Source organism: Vigna unguiculata, chromosome 1, assembly GCF_037176805.1.
Source record: "Vigna unguiculata cultivar grain cowpea cultivar isolate G323 ecotype 2 chromosome 1, ASM3717680v1, whole genome shotgun sequence".
NCBI lineage: Eukaryota > Viridiplantae > Streptophyta > Magnoliopsida > Fabales > Fabaceae > Vigna > Vigna unguiculata.
The window spans coordinates 6,950,498-6,970,627 of NC_140792.1; the positions used below are offsets into that span (position 1 = coordinate 6,950,498).

At 42.1% G+C, this 20,130-nt stretch overlaps 1 protein-coding gene across 2 annotated transcripts; it reads left to right on the forward strand.

The window, feature by feature from the left end:
* The first annotated feature begins 877 nt into the window (after positions 1-877).
* ABCD2 (ABC transporter family protein) lies at positions 878-11,847 on the forward strand. Of its 2 annotated transcripts, none has more exons than XM_028080959.2 (10): positions 878-1,336; positions 1,604-1,838; positions 2,351-2,413; positions 2,991-3,317; positions 3,445-3,609; positions 8,917-9,145; positions 9,615-9,853; positions 10,283-10,598; positions 10,744-11,012; positions 11,093-11,847. In XM_028080959.2, exons 1-10 carry the CDS (start codon positions 1,185-1,187, stop codon positions 11,276-11,278), a joined length of 2,181 nt encoding a protein of 726 aa, XP_027936760.1. In that variant the 5' UTR covers positions 878-1,184; the 3' UTR covers positions 11,279-11,847. The 2 variants fall into 2 exon arrangements, with proteins under 2 accessions (XP_027936760.1, XP_027936754.1); XM_028080953.2 differs by having other exon boundaries at positions 879-1,336; positions 2,346-2,413.
* The last annotated feature ends 8,283 nt before the right edge of the window (positions 11,848-20,130 follow it).

Consider the following 20,130-nt stretch of genomic DNA (forward strand, 5'->3'; position numbering starts at 1 on the left):
TGTCATTAGCTACTTTTAATATCAACTTACCTTGTTGTACATCTATCAATGTTATTCCCGTGGCTAAGAATAATCTTCCCAATATAATTGGGACTTTAGTATCTTCTTCCTTGTCTAGGACCACAAAATCAATTGGGAAGATAAGTTTATCAACCTTTACCAAGACGTCCTCCACTACTCCATAACGATAAGTCACTAAATGGTCTGCCAATTGGAGAGTTATCATAGTAGGCCCCACTTCTCCAATACCAAACTTTTAAAAATGGATAAAGGCATCAAATTGATGCTTGCTCCAAGATCACACAATGCCTTGCTCACCATTATATTTCCAATCTCACTAGAATGACAAAGCTTCCTGAATCCTTCGACTTAGGAGGTAATTTTTTTGAATTATTGCACTGCACTCCTCTGTGAGCATTATGGTTTCATCTTCTTCAAGCTTCCTTTTTCTAGACAACAAGTCATTCATAAATTTCGCATAACTTGGCATTTTCTCCAATGCTTTAGCAAATGGGATATTAATGTGGAGCTTCTTAAAGACATCGAGAAATCTTGGAAATTGTTTCTCCTGATCTTTCTTTTTCAACCTTTGAGGGAAAGGAATTGTAGGAACATATAAAAATTTCATAGCTTGACACGTGTCCTGTACGGACACGGTGTTAACTCTAACTTAATGGAGAAGACCAAATTGAACCTCTTTAGAAAATTGAGGTACCAAATTGAACATTCCTAAAATTCGGGTATCACATTAAACTTTTCGAAAAAGTTTGAGTACCAAATGTATATTTATACCTTTAATTAATTTGCCTGCTAATTCTTCTCTCCGGTTCCATAGCTACCCCATTTCTGCTTCAGTGCGTGGCAACATGTGCATCACAAGAAAACGGATAATAATCTATGCGGCTCCAAATTTTTCTCTTCACCATCGTAACGAAGAGAACAAAATCCTACTCACTGTGACATTCCAACACGACAAATCGAAAACTACTTCATTCTCAGAAGCCATACATGCCCAATTTCAAGATTAAACATGGGGACCAAGCATTGATTATGCGGATATAATAGCTTTGGGCCAAATTAAGAATACCCATCGAGGAAAAAAATGATCTTGCTGATTCAACAAGCATGCCCTCTTTTCACCTTTTCCTCTTCGTATAAGTCCAATCTTCCATTATCAAGTCATAATGTTCAACTTCATGTTGGTTTTGGTGCATATACCCCATTTTCTCCATTGCCCATTTGCAGAGGGGGGCCCTACATTAGGAGGAATTGGGGCAAGTGTGCCTCTTCTTCTTCCGCATCCGCACAGGCTCCATTGCCACCTGATCCTGATAAGGTATACTTGTGTTGTTGTTGCTTTTTCTTTGGATAAACAAAACACCGTTTTGATTGTATTCTTGATCATTGATTGAAGTTTATTGGAAATTAGAAAATGTTAAATGGGTCTCCATGGTGATACTGTAATTTTCAATATATTTTAACCATTAGTAGATAGAGATTGGATTAGAAAGAATGTGATACCTTTACATCTCTTCTTTTGAATTTGTAAACGGTTTGGTCGATGAATAGTGTTTAAAAGTTTGAAATTTGTGTTGAAGTGCAGGAATACAAGCAAGTGGAAAAAGAGAGTGATGGTGTCGTTGCTGCACAGGGTGACAGTCCTGATCTGCAGACACTTTTCAGAAGGTTCTGGAAGGTGGCAGCTCCTTACTGGACTTCAGATGACAAAGTGCCAGCAAGGTTGCAGCTTGCTGGTGTTTTTGCTCTCACTTTGGCTACCACTGGAATCAGTGTTGGCTTCAGTTTCTTGGGGAGAGACTTCTTCAATGCTCTTGCTAGTAAGTTTATGTGTGCTGGAAGTATGGCAGAAAAATAAGATGGGGAAGAAGGGGCGACATAATACGTTGGAATATTTTGAGCTGAAAGCAAGGAATATGATATTTTATTGATCAATAACATTTACATTTATAATTATTGAAAGACCAAAAAGACTAGCAAATTGAGAGATAATTATTAGTAACTGAGATACGCGCTCCTCAAGTAAAAGTAGTAACTGACATGCTTCCTGATGCTCAAGTAAAAGTGTCAATAACCAACTATTATGAAATTATTGAGGGAACTGAAACAGAAATTTAAAGTTTCATGCAATTAAGTGAAATACATAAAGCAAATATTTAGCAATGTGTATATATGTGTGTGGGCACAGCCACCTTTGTTTGTCTTCCATTTACCATGTAGTATTTGCTTGCATGTGAGATTTTCTGCTGTTTCTTGTTTCGTTATATGTTTGCTGTTGTATGAAGTGGCAACAAGGAACTAAACGTGTTTATGTTTATTAATGCAAGACAAGGATCAAGAGCAATTCTCGAAGCAATTACTTTACTACTTGGGTGCCTTTGCTGGAGGAATCCCGGTGAGCACAATGCTGCACTTTCTTAGGTATAGCTCTGCTATACTTTGCTTTAATTCTTAGACTGATGTATACTGTCGTAGGATCCATTTTCTTAAATGGAAAGAAACAAGAATGAATAAACGAATTAACTCTCGCATCACATGGTATATGGATTTGCCTAGATGTGGTTTTGAAATTTGCACTTTTCATGTTCTAATTTGTCATACGAGAACTTGGACAATACATATAAGTGACTTTCCTTCTTTGATTCTTTTGAAAGTAATCTCCTCTTTTAATCCGAGTCATTTCTTCTGAGTCATATCTTTTATTGAAATGAATGGATTTCTCGACATTGTAAAGAGGACATGAATATTTTAGCTAAAATAAAGAGCAAAAATAAAGTAAGGGAAATAAATGACTATTATTTGATTTGATAAGGTTTTACTAAATCGGCAATTACCCCAATATTCCATGTCCTTCTGTTTCTCTTGTGAATTGGAACAGGATTTATGCGTGTCTTCTGTACTGTATTTTGTTTGCCATCCCCTTTTTCCAATATTCTGCACATTTTTCTCACCTTAATCGTCATTACTTGCAGTTTTTTGTATTGAGAGATTATGCACGAGAAACTCTTTCTTTGAGATGGAGGTCTTGGATGACAAGCTATTACATGGATCGCTATCTGAATAATCAGACTTTCTATAAAATTCAGTCACAGTCAATCATTGATAATCCAGACCAGCGAATTGTTGATGATCTAAGTTCTTTCACTGGGACATCGCTTGCTTTCTCCTTGACACTCTTTAATGCTGCCGTGGACTTAATCTCATTCAGTAACATCTTGTTTGGAATCTATCCTCCACTTTTTGTTGTTCTTCTCGTATACTCAATTGGTGGGACAGCTATAAGTGTTTTCCTTGGAAGGGTAATGATCTTTTCTATATTTTAGTGATAGTTTAAATTGTCAGGGAAAGCTACCACCTATCCCCTAATAACTGAATGGCCTTTAAGTTAGTTCCCTTTTTGCTAACCAGAAATTGTGATAATGTCAGGGGCTGGTGAACTTAAATTTCTTGCAAGAAAAAAAGGAAGCAGACTTTCGGTATGGACTTGTACGGGTCCGGGAAAATGCTGAATCAATTGCATTTTATAGTGGTGAAGAAAGTGAAATGCAACTTCTTCTGCAGCGCTTTAAAAGCGCTTTCGAAAATCTGACTGTGAGATATTTCTTCTTTATATTTACCATTTTTACTTTAAAACTATTTTTGTACATTGTGCTATCAGTATCCATGTTCAGGCCAATGGATTTCTTGAGTTATATTGCATATATTCTCACTTGTATATTGTTTGATATTTACAATGAACATAACATAATCAGCATTTAATGTAAAGAATGCTTCTCTACATGTAATAAGTATTTAAATTGCAAGGATAAAGAAACCAGAAATTGAGAACTGAATGCACTGATCCAGTTTAATTGAAAACAAGAAAATACAGAAGGATAGGAATATCCAACTGCCCAGAGCCAAGCTCCTAAGAAGCAACCACAATGGTCCTCCCCCAAAATGACCATACCCTTCTCCCCTTTCTTCTCTCTCTTCTAACCAACTTATTCTTCCTAGTGTGCCACGTCATTCTTCCTAGACCGTTTCCTCTCATACACCCTGCCCCATCTATTCTTACCATTCTCTTCTTGGATCATGGGCTCTTTAAACCCAATTGTATTTGGGTCTGTATCAATACCCTCTTCTTGAAATAGAGCCTTGTCCTCAAGGCTGAATTCCGGAAATTGGTTGTGGATGGTAATCGTATCCTCCCAAGTCGCCTCCTCAACATCTTGCCCCTTCCAATGTACCAATACTTGTGTTTTGGTCTCCCCCCCTTTTGTGTTGTTCCTAGTCGCCAATATAGCCTCTGGTATCATTAATTCGACTCTGTCATCCTCCAGCCCTTTGGGAAGTTGTGTTGAACCAAAACTCAGCCCAAGGCATCCAAATCACCCAAGTCTTAGGTTGATCAGTGATGAAACATCGTAAATACGTTTCAAGACACCTATTGGTTACTTCCGTTTGTCCATCCGTTTGAGGATGGTAGGCTGTGCTCATTTTCAGCTTGGTTCCCTGCATTTTAAAAAACTCTTTCCAAAATACACTCATAAATAAGGGGTCTCAATCACTCACAATAGAATTCGGAACTCCATGTAGCCGCACTACCTCCTTCACAAAAATTTCAGCAAGAGTCTTCGCGCTATAAGGATGTTTAAGAGGCACAAAATGGCAGTATTTTGTCAATCGATCTACAACCACCAAGATTGCTTCAAACCCTTTTGATCTTGGTAATCCCGTGATGAAGTCAATACTAATGTCTTCCCAGACCCTCTCCGGAATTGGTAATGGCTGCAAAAGACCACTAGGGGCTGCTGTAATATATTTTTGTCTTTGGCACGTGTCACAAGCTTGAACATACTGTTGGACGTCTCTCTTCATTCCTTTCCAATACAAATTTGCTGCTATTCTTCTGTATGTACGATAGAACCTTGAATGACCACTTTGAGGAGTAGCATGAAACTCTTCCAAAAATTTCGGAATCCAAACAGATTTCTCCTAAATGACTAGGCGATTTTTATAATAAAGTACTCCTTGTTTATAAACAAATCCCGCACAGAACTTCTCGCCACATCCTTGCTGCACTTCTTCAATTATTTTTTGCAACCTTTTATCTGCATGTACTTCAGTATTGAGCTCTTGCCAATCCAACCATACTGGGAAATAAATCATATTGTTTAGCCCCATTTCATCTTTGCTACGAGACAAAGCATCAGCTCCTCGATTCTCTTTCCCCGGCTTATAAACTATCTCAAAATTGTACCCCAAGAGTTTTGCCACCCAATTTTGCTGCCCTCCCGTTGTAATACATTGTTGTAATAATTGTTTGAGACTTTTTTGATCAGAAAACACAGTGAATTTCCGCCCCAACAGGTAAGGTCTCCAATGCTGTACTGCAAGTGCCACCGCCATCAATTCTCGTTCATATGCTGACTTAGTTAAGTTATGGGGACTCAACGCTTTGCTGTAGTAAGCAACAGGTCTCTTGTGCTGCATTAAGATAGCCCCAATTCCTGTCCCAGAAGCATCACACTCCAAAAAAAATTCGTCATTAAAGTTTGGTAATTGCAACACAGGTGCTGTAGTAATCCTCCTTTTAAGCTCCTCAAAAGCTTCTTGGGCCTTTTCATTCCACTTGAATCCATCCTTTTTTGTCAACTCCGTGAGGGACCTTGCTACCTTACCATAATCTTTAATGAATTTACGGTAATATCCCGTAAGCCCCAAAAACCCGCGGACTCCCTTCACATTCATAGGGATAGGCCAATCAATAACACTACTCACTTTATTTGGGTCAACCGCAACTCCTTGTATCGATATAATATGACCCAAGTATTCGATACTTTCTTGCCCAAACGTGCACTTTTCCTTGTTCGCAAATAACTTATTGGCCCTCAACGTACTCAACACCTTTTCCAGCAATTGCAAATGTTCTTCCCAGCCCTTACTATATATGAGTATATCATCAAAAAACACCAATACTCCTTTCCTTAGCCAATTGCAGAATACTTCATTCATAAGTGCTTGGAAAGTGGAAGGGGCATTCATAAGCCCAAACGGCATTACGAGATATTCGTAATGCCCCTCGTGTGTTCTAAATGTTGTTTTCGGGATATCCTCCTTTCTCATCCGCACTTGATGGTAGCCCGAACGAAGATCCAATTTTGAGAAGAATTTGGCCCCATGTAATTCATCCAAAAGCTCTTCTATCACTGGAATAGGAAATTTGTCCGGTATCGTGGCCTTATTTAGTGCTCTATAATCCACACACATGCGCCACTTGTTGTTTTTCTTCTTTACTAAAATAACTGGGCTGGAATATGCACTTTGGCTATGCCTCACATGACCCACCTCCATTAATTCCCTCACTTGTTTCTCAATTTCATTTTTCTGGTGATAGGCATAACGGTACGGCCTCACGTTAATGGGACCTTGCCCTGGTTGAAGGTTGATACTATGTTCCTTCGCACGTACAGGTGGCAGCCCCTTGGGTTCATCAAACACCTCCGCAAAATTCTGCAACATATCATTTAGCACACGTCTCTGTTCTTGGCTCAACCCATCTTTTTTTATTTCCCTTTTTTCCTCCAACAAGCCAAACATTGACACCAACAACGAATCTTCACGAGGTGCTCCTTTTAACACTCTCTCTCCTTGATCCGTTTTGACTCTCATAATCTGCCTTTTCCAATCCACCGTAGTTTCCCCTAATGTGGTCAACCAAGACATACCCAATACCATATCCATGTCCTCCAAATCGAAGAGAAAAGCATCAAGTACAAATTCCCCTTCATCGAATGTCACCCTCATTCCGCGACATACACCTTGAGTTTCAGATTTATGCCCGTCTCCCATCAAAATTTTCATGTGTTGCGTCCTTTCCCATTCCCAACCCAAGGCTTCAACCAACTTCCATGAGATAAAGTTGTGGGTTGCTCCACTGTCTACTAGAAACATCATTGGGATTTCACCCACCTTTCCTCGCAACTTCATCGTTCGTGGTTGTTCCTCCTTCCCTTTCGTCATAGAGTACAAACTCAATGCAGTACATGCCCCTTCGACATCGTTAATGTCATCTACAGTATCTTCTATTATCTTCTCTTCATTTTCTTCGCATTCGACTCGTATCTCCTCATCAATCATTATGACCCGAAGTTGTTTAACGGGACACTGATGGAGCAGTCCAAATGAACCTCCACACTTAAAACATAAACCCTTTTTCTTTCTTTCCAACAACTCCTGATAAGAAAGGTGACGAGCCCCTCTATCCTTGGGCCCATTTTTGCTGTTCTCACCCCCATCATTTTGTGCACTTGGGCTTGACCCTTTTCCTCCCCAACTTCCATTATTCTGCCATGGGCCGGTTTTACCCAACACATGAGAAACGGGTCGAGTTCCAAGTTGGGTCTTTCCCTCTCCACGTGTCTCACCTCTTCCCTGCCACCCCCTGCTCCTACCATAGATTTCTACGTCAATAGCACGAGCTACATTCATCATTCGTCCCCTGGAAAGAGGATTCGCAACATGTATACTTCGCATCCTTGCCCGGAGTTCGTCCTTCAATCCATGTGTAAAGTACGAGAAGTATTGCTCATCTTGCATACTAGGCACCTGAGCAATCAGGCACTCGAAGTTTCGAATGTAATCCTCCATAACCCCAGTTTGCTTCAACGAGGTCAATTGATCATAAACACTTCCTTCTCCCCTTCCACCATACCTCTCCAATAACTCTCTCTTCAAGTCCTCCCATGACAGATTTTCATACTCATTTAACAGAGATTGAAAAAAATGTATCGTACCCGCTTCCATACAAAGTTGAGCAAGACTCACTCGAACAGCTTCTCGTGTCTCTTGAACGTTGAAATAAATTTCAGCCCTAGCAATCCACCCTGCTGGATCTTCCCCATAAAACGATGGTAACTCAATTTTCTTCATCGATTGACGAAATTCCTCCAAATCGTCTCCTTCGAGTTGTCTCAAACTTCGATTCCCACTGGACTTCACTGTTCCAAGACTCGACTTTCCTTTTGTTACTGATCCCTGGTCTTCACCTTTTTCCTCAAATTCCTTCGAAAATGTTGACATGAGATTGAGCAGCTTCATTTGATTTTCAGCGGCCTCCTTACGTAACGTTTCCATCTGATTTTGGTTCTGCAATGATTGTGCAACAAGCTCCTCAACTACGGCTTTGAGCTTGGTGACTTCTCCTACTACAAGCTCTACTCTCGCATCTCCCGGCTCCTCAGTTGCTGGTTCTCCCTGAGCATTGTTTCTCTTCGGTGGCATTGTTTCCAGATAAAAGAATTATCCGGCAGGTCGGACCACTTCATAAGTATTTAAATTGCAAGGATAAAGAAACCAGAAATTGAGAACTGAATGCACTGATCCAGTTTAATTGAAAACAAGAAAATACAGAAGGATAGGAATATCCAACTGCCCAGAGCCAAGCTCCTAAGAAGCAACCACAATGGTCCTCCCCCAAAATGACCATACCCTTCTCCCCTTTCTTCTCTCTCTTCTAACCAACTTATTCTTCCTAGTGTGCCACGTCATTCTTCCTAGACCGTTTCCTCTCATACACCCTGCCCCACCTATTCTTACCATTCTCTTCTTGGATCATGGGCTCTTTAAACCCAATTGTATTTGGGTCTGTATCAACATGTTTTCTTTTTTCTTGATTGAAAAACTAGATCCCTATGGATTATCCCGGCTTCAATATATAGGTAGCTGACAAAATCATTTCAAAGATATACAGCCATGTGAGCTGACCAGATTTTGGAAATTAGGAAACTCTATTAAATACGAACTTAACGTTGATACAGCATCAGTTGTTTTGCTTTATAAAGTTTCACAATGCAGTTTTATCCTCTAACTTGTCATACCTAAATGATGAATGGCGTTACTTTTATTTCTTTGCAGGAATTGCTGATTGCTTCTAGAAATCTGGAGTTCTTCACCAATGGTTACCGCTATGTTATTCAAGTTCTTCCTGCTGCTGTTGTTGCCCCCATGTACTTCTCAGGAAAAATTGAGTTTGGTGTCATCAATCAGTCAGTTTCTGCTTTTAATCATATCCTTGGTGACTTTTCTCTAATTGTGTATCAGTTTCAAGCTATAAGTGCTTTTTCTGCGGTTATTAATCGTTTAGGTACAGCATCCTTTCCCCCTTATCTTTCCTGTTACGATTTAGTATATTCAAATATCATGAAGGATATGAGCATTAGTGAATGAACTATGAAGTTTTACTCTTCAGAAGAAAGGGAGGGCCATTTTTGTAGAATTTATGGTTATGTTTGAATAAACACAAATAAAAAATCCCATGAAAGAGAAAAAAAGTATTACAATGTATTAAAGATGTTATTTTTGAATCAACCAATGCCCTTATCTATGTTACTTTCCACCCTTCATTTTTCCTTTCTCTCCCTCATCTTCTTTTGCTCTGCAGCTCATTTTGCTAGTAGATATACTCTGCTTTCTCTGAAGTAATTATCTGTTCCATCTGTTGTTTTGTTTATGCATCTGAAGCTCTATTTTATTCATTTATGTTTACAGGCTAGCTTTGTTCCTTTTCATGTAATGAACACTACCAACTAATATATGTTGAATTGCATATGCAGGTGAATTCGATGATGTTTTAGACAGAAGCAGCTCCAAATCTCTTACTGATACGTTGGAAGACATACAAATTACATACAAAGATTTTAGGAGTTCATCTGCATTGGAATCTAATGGCTCCACTCCACCAGAAAATTTTGGCACATTACTAGAGGTAGAAGATTTGATTCTGAAGACACCAAGTGAATCTACACTTATTACAGACTTGTCATTGACAATCAAGGAAAAAGATAATTTACTGGTAAGACATCCACTGACGCCTCTGATTGCAATTCTGGCCAAACGGTTCCTGAGCTGCCCATTAAGGCCTTTAAAGTCTAGATTCGAAAGCCCAAGTGCCTAAAAGTCTAGTTGAGGAGTATTGGTGGGAAGTTACAGTAGAGGGGGTAGGAGTTAGTTATGGAGAAATGTTATTGGCCTAGTTTGTTACAAGGAAAAGAGGGATTAGAGAGGGTTTTGGCCCCTAATTTTCTAGTTTAAGGTAGAGAGAATCTCTCTCTGGCTAGGGGGGAATTATCCCTTTTCTTGCTTCCTTTTTTTACAGACATCAGATAAGGCTAGTCTTGTTCATCATCTCTCACGAACATGTTGATTTTAAGACTGTATTGTTAAGTTAATTAGACTATAGGTCTATACAAATGTACACTTTTTAACATAATCAATTTAACAGGTAATGGGACCAAGTGGAAGTGGCAAGACTTCTTTGTTAAGAGCTATGGCTGGTCTATGGAAAACTGGAACTGGAAAGATCACATACTATATTAAAGGTGGAGGATATCCTGAGCAATCCCTCTGTTCAGATGTGAATTTTCCAAATAATGCTCATGACACATATGTAGCACATGGAAAATCCATAAGCAGAAAATCTGGAATCTTTTTCCTTCCACAAAGACCGTATATGGTTTTGGGTACTCTTCGTCAGCAGTTACTTTATCCAACTTGGTCCAATGATGTAGTTCCTATGTCAGATAGTACAAAGCAAACAAGTATGAATTTCTTCCTCCCACCCCTAAAGATAATTTATAAAATCTAATTAAATAGAAAAGTCCTTCCTAATTTATGCTGATGTTATTAGTAGTGTTGGTGGAAATTGTGTAAGCTTTGTTCATTGTGTTAAATATTTGTCTACAGATGCACTTCCTTTCTTGACAAACATGGCAAAGTCGGAGGATGCAAATGATAGGCCTACGAAGCCAACAACAGAGGAGCTGATAAAGGTGTTGGAGGATGTCCGGCTTGGATATTTATTGGGTCGTTTCAGTTTAGATTCAACACATGAATGGTCGAGTGTTCTTTCATTGGGAGAGCAGCAACGCCTTGCATTTGCTCGTCTTTTGCTTTCAAAGCCTCAATTGGCTTTACTCGATGAATCTACAAGTGCACTTGATGAAGCCAATGAGGTATTGTTGCAAGAACTAACCACTTTTACCATGTTCATGTTATGCTGAACTTCACTTTGCTGCTATGCTTTGGCTTGCAGGTTCATTTGTACCAAAAGATTCGAGCAGCAAACATAACATATGTCAGCATAGGCCACCGGTCATCCTTGTATGATTACCACGAAAGGATCTTACGCATATCCACATTTGATTCTGACAATGAACAGCTAAATTGGTGCATTGAACCTACTACACCCAAGTCCTCCTTAAAATTTACAAATCTATGAGCTTCAGTGCTTGCCATCTCAAGAAAACATGGTTCAATTGCATTGAACAATAGTTTTGATGTATATGATGTTAAGATGTAGATTCTATTCTATTTCTATTAATGAATATAATTGATTATATTCTGATTAGTTAACAATATACCAAAAACTCCATATGGTGAACCTGTAAATTGGAGAAATCAAGCAAGGAAGAGACAGGATCATCAATTACTTCATTATTCTAAAGAGGGTATGGTTAGACCTGGACGTCTACGAAAGCCATGAGTGGAAATAACCTTGGAAGCTATATATCACATTCTATGGGGTTGAAGAAGTTGAATTTTCAATTCTTAATGGTAGGTTATAATGTTGAACTCATGAGGTTGAAGATGCAAGGAATAGTGGAAGTTGGGCACTACTTTCCATAAGGGTTTTTATAGAAGATATGCTTAAAGAGGAAAATAAGGACAATGTAAGCCAGTTAATTTCGTCACTTCCTTAATTGTTTTTTTACAAAAGAAGAAATGATGTTTTGAAATTCTTACACTTTCTTAGATGTATTATTCAGAATGTGTTAAAAATTTCCTGAATTGTAGTTTCCAGAAACATGTTAGAGAAATATACTCCAAAAATAAGTTACACCTAACAATATTGTAGCATGGCCTTAGTATATTATAAATAATGATTGTAATTGATAATTAACATTATTATGTTTTTATTTTAGTTTATTTTTATGTTTGTTATTATTTTTTTTTTAATTTTATTTGATATTTTATGTTTTATTTAATAAAGATGAAAAGATAAATGTGTGAATTATATTTTTGTAAATAAGTGAAAATCTTAAAGATTTGGGAAGATTATCAACATAATGATTAAAATATTGAATAGTTAAAGATTATCAATAGTACTAGATATCTACAAAGTTAGTTACTGAAATTACAAGTCATATTAATTGAAGAAAAATTCAAAGATATGAAACTCAATATATATATATATATATATATATATATAAATAAAAGTGCAACTTTTATTTTATATTTCTCAATCAAGATATTTATTTTTATTGTGTCAATCTCTATTTAATCTTTACATTTTCATTTTGAATTTATTTTTGATTAAATCAACAAATGTTTTGTACTTTGTACCTTTATTAGTAAACAATCCATTAAATTTAAATCACGTTAGTCCATGTGGATATGATATCTAGACTTGTCCATTGTATTATTTATATGTTCTGGTACCCTTGCCAACGCGTAACAATAGTATTATTTAAATTGTACCACACCAAGCCAACTTAACAAAATAATAATAAAACAATCACCATACCTATATACCAAAGCATTCAAGTAACCAGCCTAGGCTGGGCTGGCCTAAGCCTAGCTGGCCTAAACCGGTTACATAAACATCTAGAGGAATAACCTGCCTAAGACAACACATGGGTAACACAACCTGCCAAGGGAAGTAGTCGATTTAGGCCGACAACCCCAATACACTTAGCAAAATCAAAGCCCTCCTGATATTCAATGAGTCCACAATAATCGACCTAAAGGCCTAGGTTAGGGCCCAGGCCCACTTACAGCCCAAACTAGAGCACAAGCTAGGGCTCGGCCCATGGCATAACCAGACATAATTAATACTCTATAAATACACATGGACCCCAGTAATTAAAGGTACGCATTCATTACTCCATTAATCACCTGATTTGACTTTTGGAGAGCTTTAGCTGACTTGAGCTTCGGAGTCCCTTCTGTAGGTAACCCCTCCTGGGTCCAAGCAGACATGTACCAACCGGGAAGAGGCCAACTGAGGAGATAGCGGACTTCATAGGTAAGGTGCTGCTCGTGCCTAACTTATCTTGTTTGTTCTCTGCAGGAACAATTGGCGCCCACCGTGGGGCACGAGACAACACCTTAGTACCCGTTTTTCTCCGAAGATGGTTTCAACCCGCAGTAGAGCTGGAGTTAACAAGCAGGCAGATGCTGGTCCCTCAGGACCTGCTAACATCACACCTGACCTAGCCGCCATCCTAGACGGCCAGGCCAAAATGCAACAAGAGTTGGCAGATCTGAAGAAACACAACGCTGATGAGATGGAGGCGCTACGACAAGAGAATTCTCGCCTCAGGCGAAAGATCGAAGCCGATCCCACCCTGTAAGGAAAAGCCAAGGTGGCGTCTGAGGCTGCAAGGTCCCTGGCCTTCCAGCCCACAGAAGAAGAAAGCGAATACAACCCCACCCCTCATACCTTCACCACCACCCAACAAACACCCATTCCCTCCACCCATCCCACTCACTTCCCCTCCCCCCAACCGGGGCACACCGCAGCCCCTACCCCTGCTGCTACCCTCCCCACCATCCAGGTCCCCTACAACATACCCACCACCCTACACACTACCCATGTCCCACCTTACAACCCACATTACCTTCCAGCAACCCACATCCCCCTTCATAACTTCACCTCCACCTTTCCCACTCTTGTTCACCATCCCATCCCCCCATCCGCTACCACCCCAACAACCCAGACGTCGCCACCCCTTCACCGACTTCATCGCCAACACCCCCCTTCCCGCCCTATGAGAACCCTTCACATGGGACTGCTACACCGGTGAAACCGACCCTGACAAACATCTTAAAGTCTACATCACCCATGTCGCCCTCTACACGTCCCAAGACGCAGTCTTTTGCAAAGCCTTCCCCACCACCCTCAAGGGCCCTGCTCTGGAATGGTTCACAACCCTTCCACCTTACTCCATCGATAACTTCGACGCTCTCTCCCATATGTTCTCAACCCATTTCGCTGGCAGTCGACCACATCAAACCACTACAATCTCCCTCCTGGGCATCAGACAAGAACAAGGTGAACCACTCAGAGCATTCATCGATCGTTTCAGCAAAGCAACCCTTCGTACCCCGCACCTCAACCAGGAAATGATCCTCTAATGTATGGCACTCACCCTACAACCCGGCCCCTTCGCCAACAATGTCTACCTCCACCCACCTGCCTCTATGCACGAGCTCAAGTTGCGTGCGGTCGACTATGTTCGCATGGAGAAAATGCAAACCCTTCACACCAAATTCTGCAATGATTATGCCACTACCTCCGCCAACCCCACCCCACAATCCCCTCGCCCCGACACCCGCCCACGCGAGCCCCGCCAACCCTGTTTTACCATATATGCTCCCCTTACTGTAGCCCAATCACGCCTCCATGATGAGACCCTACAAGCTGACCTCATTCCGCCGCCACGAAAGACAACCACTCCCTCTAATGCTGATATGACCAAATATTGCCGCTACCACCGCAACCATGACCACACTACAAAAGATTGCAAAACACTCCAGGATAAAATAGAAGAACTGGTCCGTGCTGGTCACTTTCGCCGCTTCATCCGCAGAGATGATCATCCCTCTCGATCCCGTCACCCCCTCGATCCGACCACAGGCGCCCTCCACACGACTCTCGCCACGACAGATGCCCTGCCCAACCCGCTAACCAGGATCCCCAACCGGCTCGCACCGACATCACCCACGCCGATCCTCTCCTACGTGGCACTATCAACACCATCTCTGGTGGCTTCACTAGTGGAGGATCCACTTCTTCTGTCAAAAAGAAACACCTCCACCATATTCAATCCATCAACCATATTACCCACTCCTATCACAGACGCCGCATGCCTCCCATCATTTTCACATACGACGACTTTCACGACCTCGACCACCAACAAGACGACCCCATGGTCATCACTGTTGAAATTGAAAACTACACCGTTAAGAAAGTCCTTGTTGACCAGGGAAGCTCCATCGATATCCTCTACTGGGCCACATATCAAAAACTCCAGCTCCCAGACAATACCATGGTTCCACATGACGAACCAATCTATGGCTTCTTTGGCGAACAAGTTTCCACATGCGGCTACATTGACCTTCACACCGTGTTTCGCGATGGAACCCAAACTAAAACCATTCCCATCCGCTTCCTTATCGTTGACGTGCCCACATCCTACAATGTCCTCCTTGGCCGTCCTTCGCTCAACACCCTCAGCGCTGTCGTCTCCACCCCTCATCTGGCCATGAAGTTCCCTTCCCCTTCTGGCGACATCCTCACCGTCCATTGCGACCAACGACTGACACGTGAATGCTACATGACCAGCCTACGCCCACAACTCCCAATCCAACAAACCAACCCCATTGAGCGACCACCTGGCTTTGGCATCGCTCTATCGGGTGAAGATCTAGACCCCAAAGTGGGCAGGGATGTTCGTCTCGAACCTGTCGAAGAAACCTCCCCTCTAGAACTTCCAAATGGCCACTCCATCAACTTAGACACCGGTTTGAACTCTGACGAGCGTGCCATCATCACACCTATCCTTGTCAGCAACACGGACCTTTTTGCTTAGTCAGCCGCTAACTTACCTGGGGTAGACCCTCTAGTAGCATCCCACAAGCTATCCATCTACAAAGAAGCCTGCTACATCTCCCAAAAAAAATGCAAACTCGGCGAAGAACGACGCCTAGCAGCTAAGGCCGAGGCCGATAAGTTACTGAGCGCAGGATTCATTGAAGAAGCTCAATACACCACTTGGCTTTCTAATGTAGTCCTGGTGAAGAAAGCCAATGGCAAATGGCTGATGTGCGTAGATTACACAGATCTAAACAAGGCTTGTCCTCGAGATGCCTACCCCTTACCCAATATCGACCGACTTGTTGATGGCGCGACAGGGAATAAAGTACTTAGTTTCTTGGATGCATATTCCGGATATGGCCACATCTGACATGAACAAGACCGCCTTCATCACGGATGACGCCAACTACTTTTACATAGTTATGCCCTTTTGGTATTAAGAACGTTGGAGCAACCTACCAACGACTGATGGACAAAACTTTCAGCCATCTAATGGGACAATGTGTCGAAGTATACGTTGACGACATGGTTGTCAAGTCTCCAAGCCACCAACAACACGCCCAGGACCTCTCGACGGTCTTCTTCGCATTACGCCAATACAACCTTCGCCTCAACCCCGACAAGTGTGTATTGGGCGTCGACCGCGGTAAATTTCTCGGATTCATGTTAACCCAGCGTGGTATAGAGGCCAATCCTGAAAAGTGCAAGGCAATTATTGAAATGCGCAGTCCCACCACCATCAAAGAAGTCCAACGCCTCATAGGCCGCCTTACAGCCATTTCCTGCTTCTTGCCCAAACTGGCTGAACAAACCTAACCCATAGTCCAACTCCTCAAGAAATTCGCCCGGTTCACGTGGACGGACGACTATGAACAAATATTTCAGAAACTAAAAACCACCCTCACCTCACCAACTATCCTCCACAAGTCGGACACTCGTCAACCCCTGCTAGTGTACATCACAGCCACCGACCACACCGTCAGCGCCGCGCTTGTCCAAGATATAGAGGGCACACAACATCCTGTCTACTTTGTTAGCAGAACGCTGCAAGATCCTGAAACCAGGTATCAAATGGTGGAGAAGTTGGCCCTGTCCTTGGTCCACGCAGTTCGCCGCCTACGCCCATATTTCCAAAACCACAGCATCACCATCAAAATCGACTACCCAATCCAAAAAAAATTGCAAAAACCAGACCTAGGAGGACGGATATCATCCTGGGTCGTCGAGCTGTCGGAATTCAACATTCGTTACGAACCCCATGGCCCCATTAAAGCCCAATGCCTCCTAGATTTTGTTAATGACCTCCAGCAAACATATACAGAGGACCAGTGGACGCTTCATGTAGATGGTTCCTCGAATCCGAAAGGTGCCGGTGCTGGCATCATGTTAGAAGGGTCCAACGATATCCTCATTGAAAAATCCCTTCACTTCGCCTTCAAAACATTCAATAATCAAGCCGACTACGAAGCCATACTAGCCAGCCTTTCCCTTGCCCGCGAAGTTGGCGTCAAAATCCTAACGTGCAAAACTGACTCCAAGCTTACTATGGGCCACCTAAATGATGAATTTTAGATTAAGGACCCCATCCTCTTGCAATATTACCATCTGGTTTGCGCGGTCATCCAATCCGCTTTTGAGCAAGTCCGCATAGAACACATTCCCAAGACCGACAACATCAAAGCCGACATCCTATCCAAATTAGTCAGCACCAAATTAAAAAGCCGCCACCGATCCCTATTACAGCAAACATTATCTACACCTTCCATCACAAATACGTGCCATAACCTAACCCACTCCCCAGCCGACAATACCACCCCTCCCCAAACCCACAACTAGACAACCCCTTATATCCAATATCTTCAAACCGGCAACCCCCCACAAGATGCTGACAAAACTTGGCTGGCTAAGGTCGCTAGGTATATCATGATAGGCGATGACCTCTACAAACGCGAGTACGGCCAACCGCTTCTCAAATGTGTCACTACAGAACAAGCGCAGTATATCATTAAAGAGTTACACGAAGGCATTTGCGGCTACCATTCTGGTGCACGTACTATGGCCATTAGAATCCTTCGAGCCGGTTACTTCAGGCCGACTATAGAAGCAGACTGTCAGGACTACGTCAGAAAGTGCAAACCATGCCAAAAACATGGCAACCTCATCCACCAGAAACAAGAACAACTTCATTCCATACTATCCCCATGGCCCTTTGCTAAATGGGGAATGGATATCCTCGGCCCTTTCTCCCCCGGCAAGGGGCAGGTGAAATTCCTTATAGTAGTCGTTGATTATTTCACCAAATGAATAGAAGCCAAACCACTGACCACTATCATAGTCCAGCAAGTCCAGCAGTTCGTATGGAAAGATATTATATGCATATATGGTGTTCCACATACCATCATCACCGATAATGGTTGACAATTTATAGATAAGGAGTTAGCCAAGTTCTACACCGGTCTGGGCATCAAACACATAACAAGTTCCCTAGAGCACCCACAAATAAATGGTCAAGCAGAGGCGGCCAACAAAGTGATCCTAGTAGAACTGCGCAAAAGATTAGATAGTGCCAAAGGTCGATGGCCCGAAGAACTGGTAGAAGTGCTATGGGCTTACCGGTGCACCCCTCAGTCATCAACAAACGAATCCCCATTCAGCTTAGTTTACGGTGCAGACGCCATGATATCGGTCGAAATTGGTGAACCTTCCATGCGTCGAGAACTATACAACTCAACCCGCAACCATCAAAACATGGCCACTCATCTCGACCTCCTACCCGAACTCAGAGAAAAAGCCCAGATACGCAACTTAGCCACCAAACAAAGAGCTTCCAGAAAGTATAACGCAAACCTATGTCCACGATCATTCATAAGCAAAGACTTAGTATAGAGAATGGCCAGCAGTGCAAGAAAGAAGGACGGCAAGTCCTCCGCCAATTGGGACAGCCCATACCGCATACGTGAAGACGCAGGAGGAGGAGCATATCGCCTGGAGCATTTATCTGGGGAGGAAATACCCAATACGTGGAATGTGTCCCACCTTAAGTTTTACTTTAGTTAAACATGTATTATTCCATATAAAAACACTTGTAACCCTGGGTGTACTCTTTTTTCTCACCTGGTCTTTTTTCCTTAAGGAGGGTTTTGGCTAGGGAGGTTTTAACGAGGCACCCCAGATTCAATGAATAATACAAAGGGTTCCCAACTTTACGACTACTCTTTATTTAACTTCTCATTATTCGTTTAAGTTCCCCACCTTTACCACAAGTAAGCGGCCTAGGTCGAACACCCTTAACTCGTTGGTTAATTCGTTTAAGTTCCCCACCCTTACCACAAGTAAGCGGCCTAGGTCGAACACCCTTAACTCGTTGGTTAATTCGTTTAAGTTCCCCACCCTTACCACAAGTAGGCGGCTTGGGTCGAACACCCTTAACTCGTTGGTTAATTTGTTTAAGTTCTCCACCCTTACCACAAGTAAGCGGCCTGGGTCGAACACCCTTAACTCGTTGGTTAATTCGTTTAAGTTTCCCACCCTTACCACAAGTAGGCGGCCTGGGTCGAACACCCTTAACTCGTTGGTTAATTCGTTTAAGTTCCCCACCCGTACCACAAGTAGGCGGCCTGGGTCGAACACTCTTAACTCGTTGGTTAATTCGTTTAAGTTCCCCACCCTTACCACAAGTAGGCGGCCTGGGTCGAACACCCGTAACATACAATCGATTTCGTCAAACATCACATACACCACAAATCATCAAACACCTGGCATACACAATAGCATACAAAGCATTAATCACATTAAGCATAAACGCAAAAGAAATGTACCAAGCATAACGAACATAATTCACCAGTTATTACAGACATAGGCTCAATAATACTTTCAAATCATTAAAAAATCAAAGTTCTATTATGCTTAATCATGGGCCTCCTCCACAGCATCCTCCGCCTCCTTCTCTTCTTCGACCGCCTCCTTCTCCGCTCCCTCGTTCGGACTGCTCTCGTCCTCATTAATAAGCTTCACATCAACAACATCCTTGTTCACATCAAATTTTGAATTAGCGGTGTCAACATCCTGGTGAAAAAAGGCTGCTTGCCGCAATCCCTTCTGAAAGCCGTTGATATGCTCTTGGATGATGCAACCCTTCAAGTCATCAAGTTCACCTACAACACCATCATATTTTTCTTTCAACTCATCATAGTCTGCCTCCAAATCTTCTATCTTCTTGTTCAGTTTTCCCTCCGAGTCCAAACAGCAGACTTTCCATGTTCCCAGCCTTTTTCTCTCCTCCTCCCAACTCTCCCTTTCCTTCTTCCAAGCGACCATTTCCTCCTCAAACTTATCGACCTTTCCCTGCAACTCCTCCACTTTTTCCCTACCTCCCTCCTTTACTTCCCGCCGGTACAGAGACCCAACACGACAACTCAATATCAACGCCTTACTTTCAAACTCGACCATTGTCCTCACAAGATGGTCCGCCT

What these genes read in the sequence shown, in the direction of transcription:
- ABCD2 (XM_028080953.2), top strand. Translation starts at nt 1,103, where the DNA reads ATGATCTTGCTGATTCAACAAGCATGCCCTCTTTTCACCTTTTCCTCT. An exon ending in TAAGTGTTTTCCTTGGAAGG is followed by an intron (nt 3,318 to 3,444) that starts GTAATGATCTTT and finishes TGATAATGTCAG; the next exon opens with GGGCTGGTGAACTTAAATTT. An exon ending in AGGAAAAAGATAATTTACTG is followed by an intron (nt 9,854 to 10,282) that starts GTAAGACATCCA and finishes TCAATTTAACAG; the next exon opens with GTAATGGGACCAAGTGGAAG.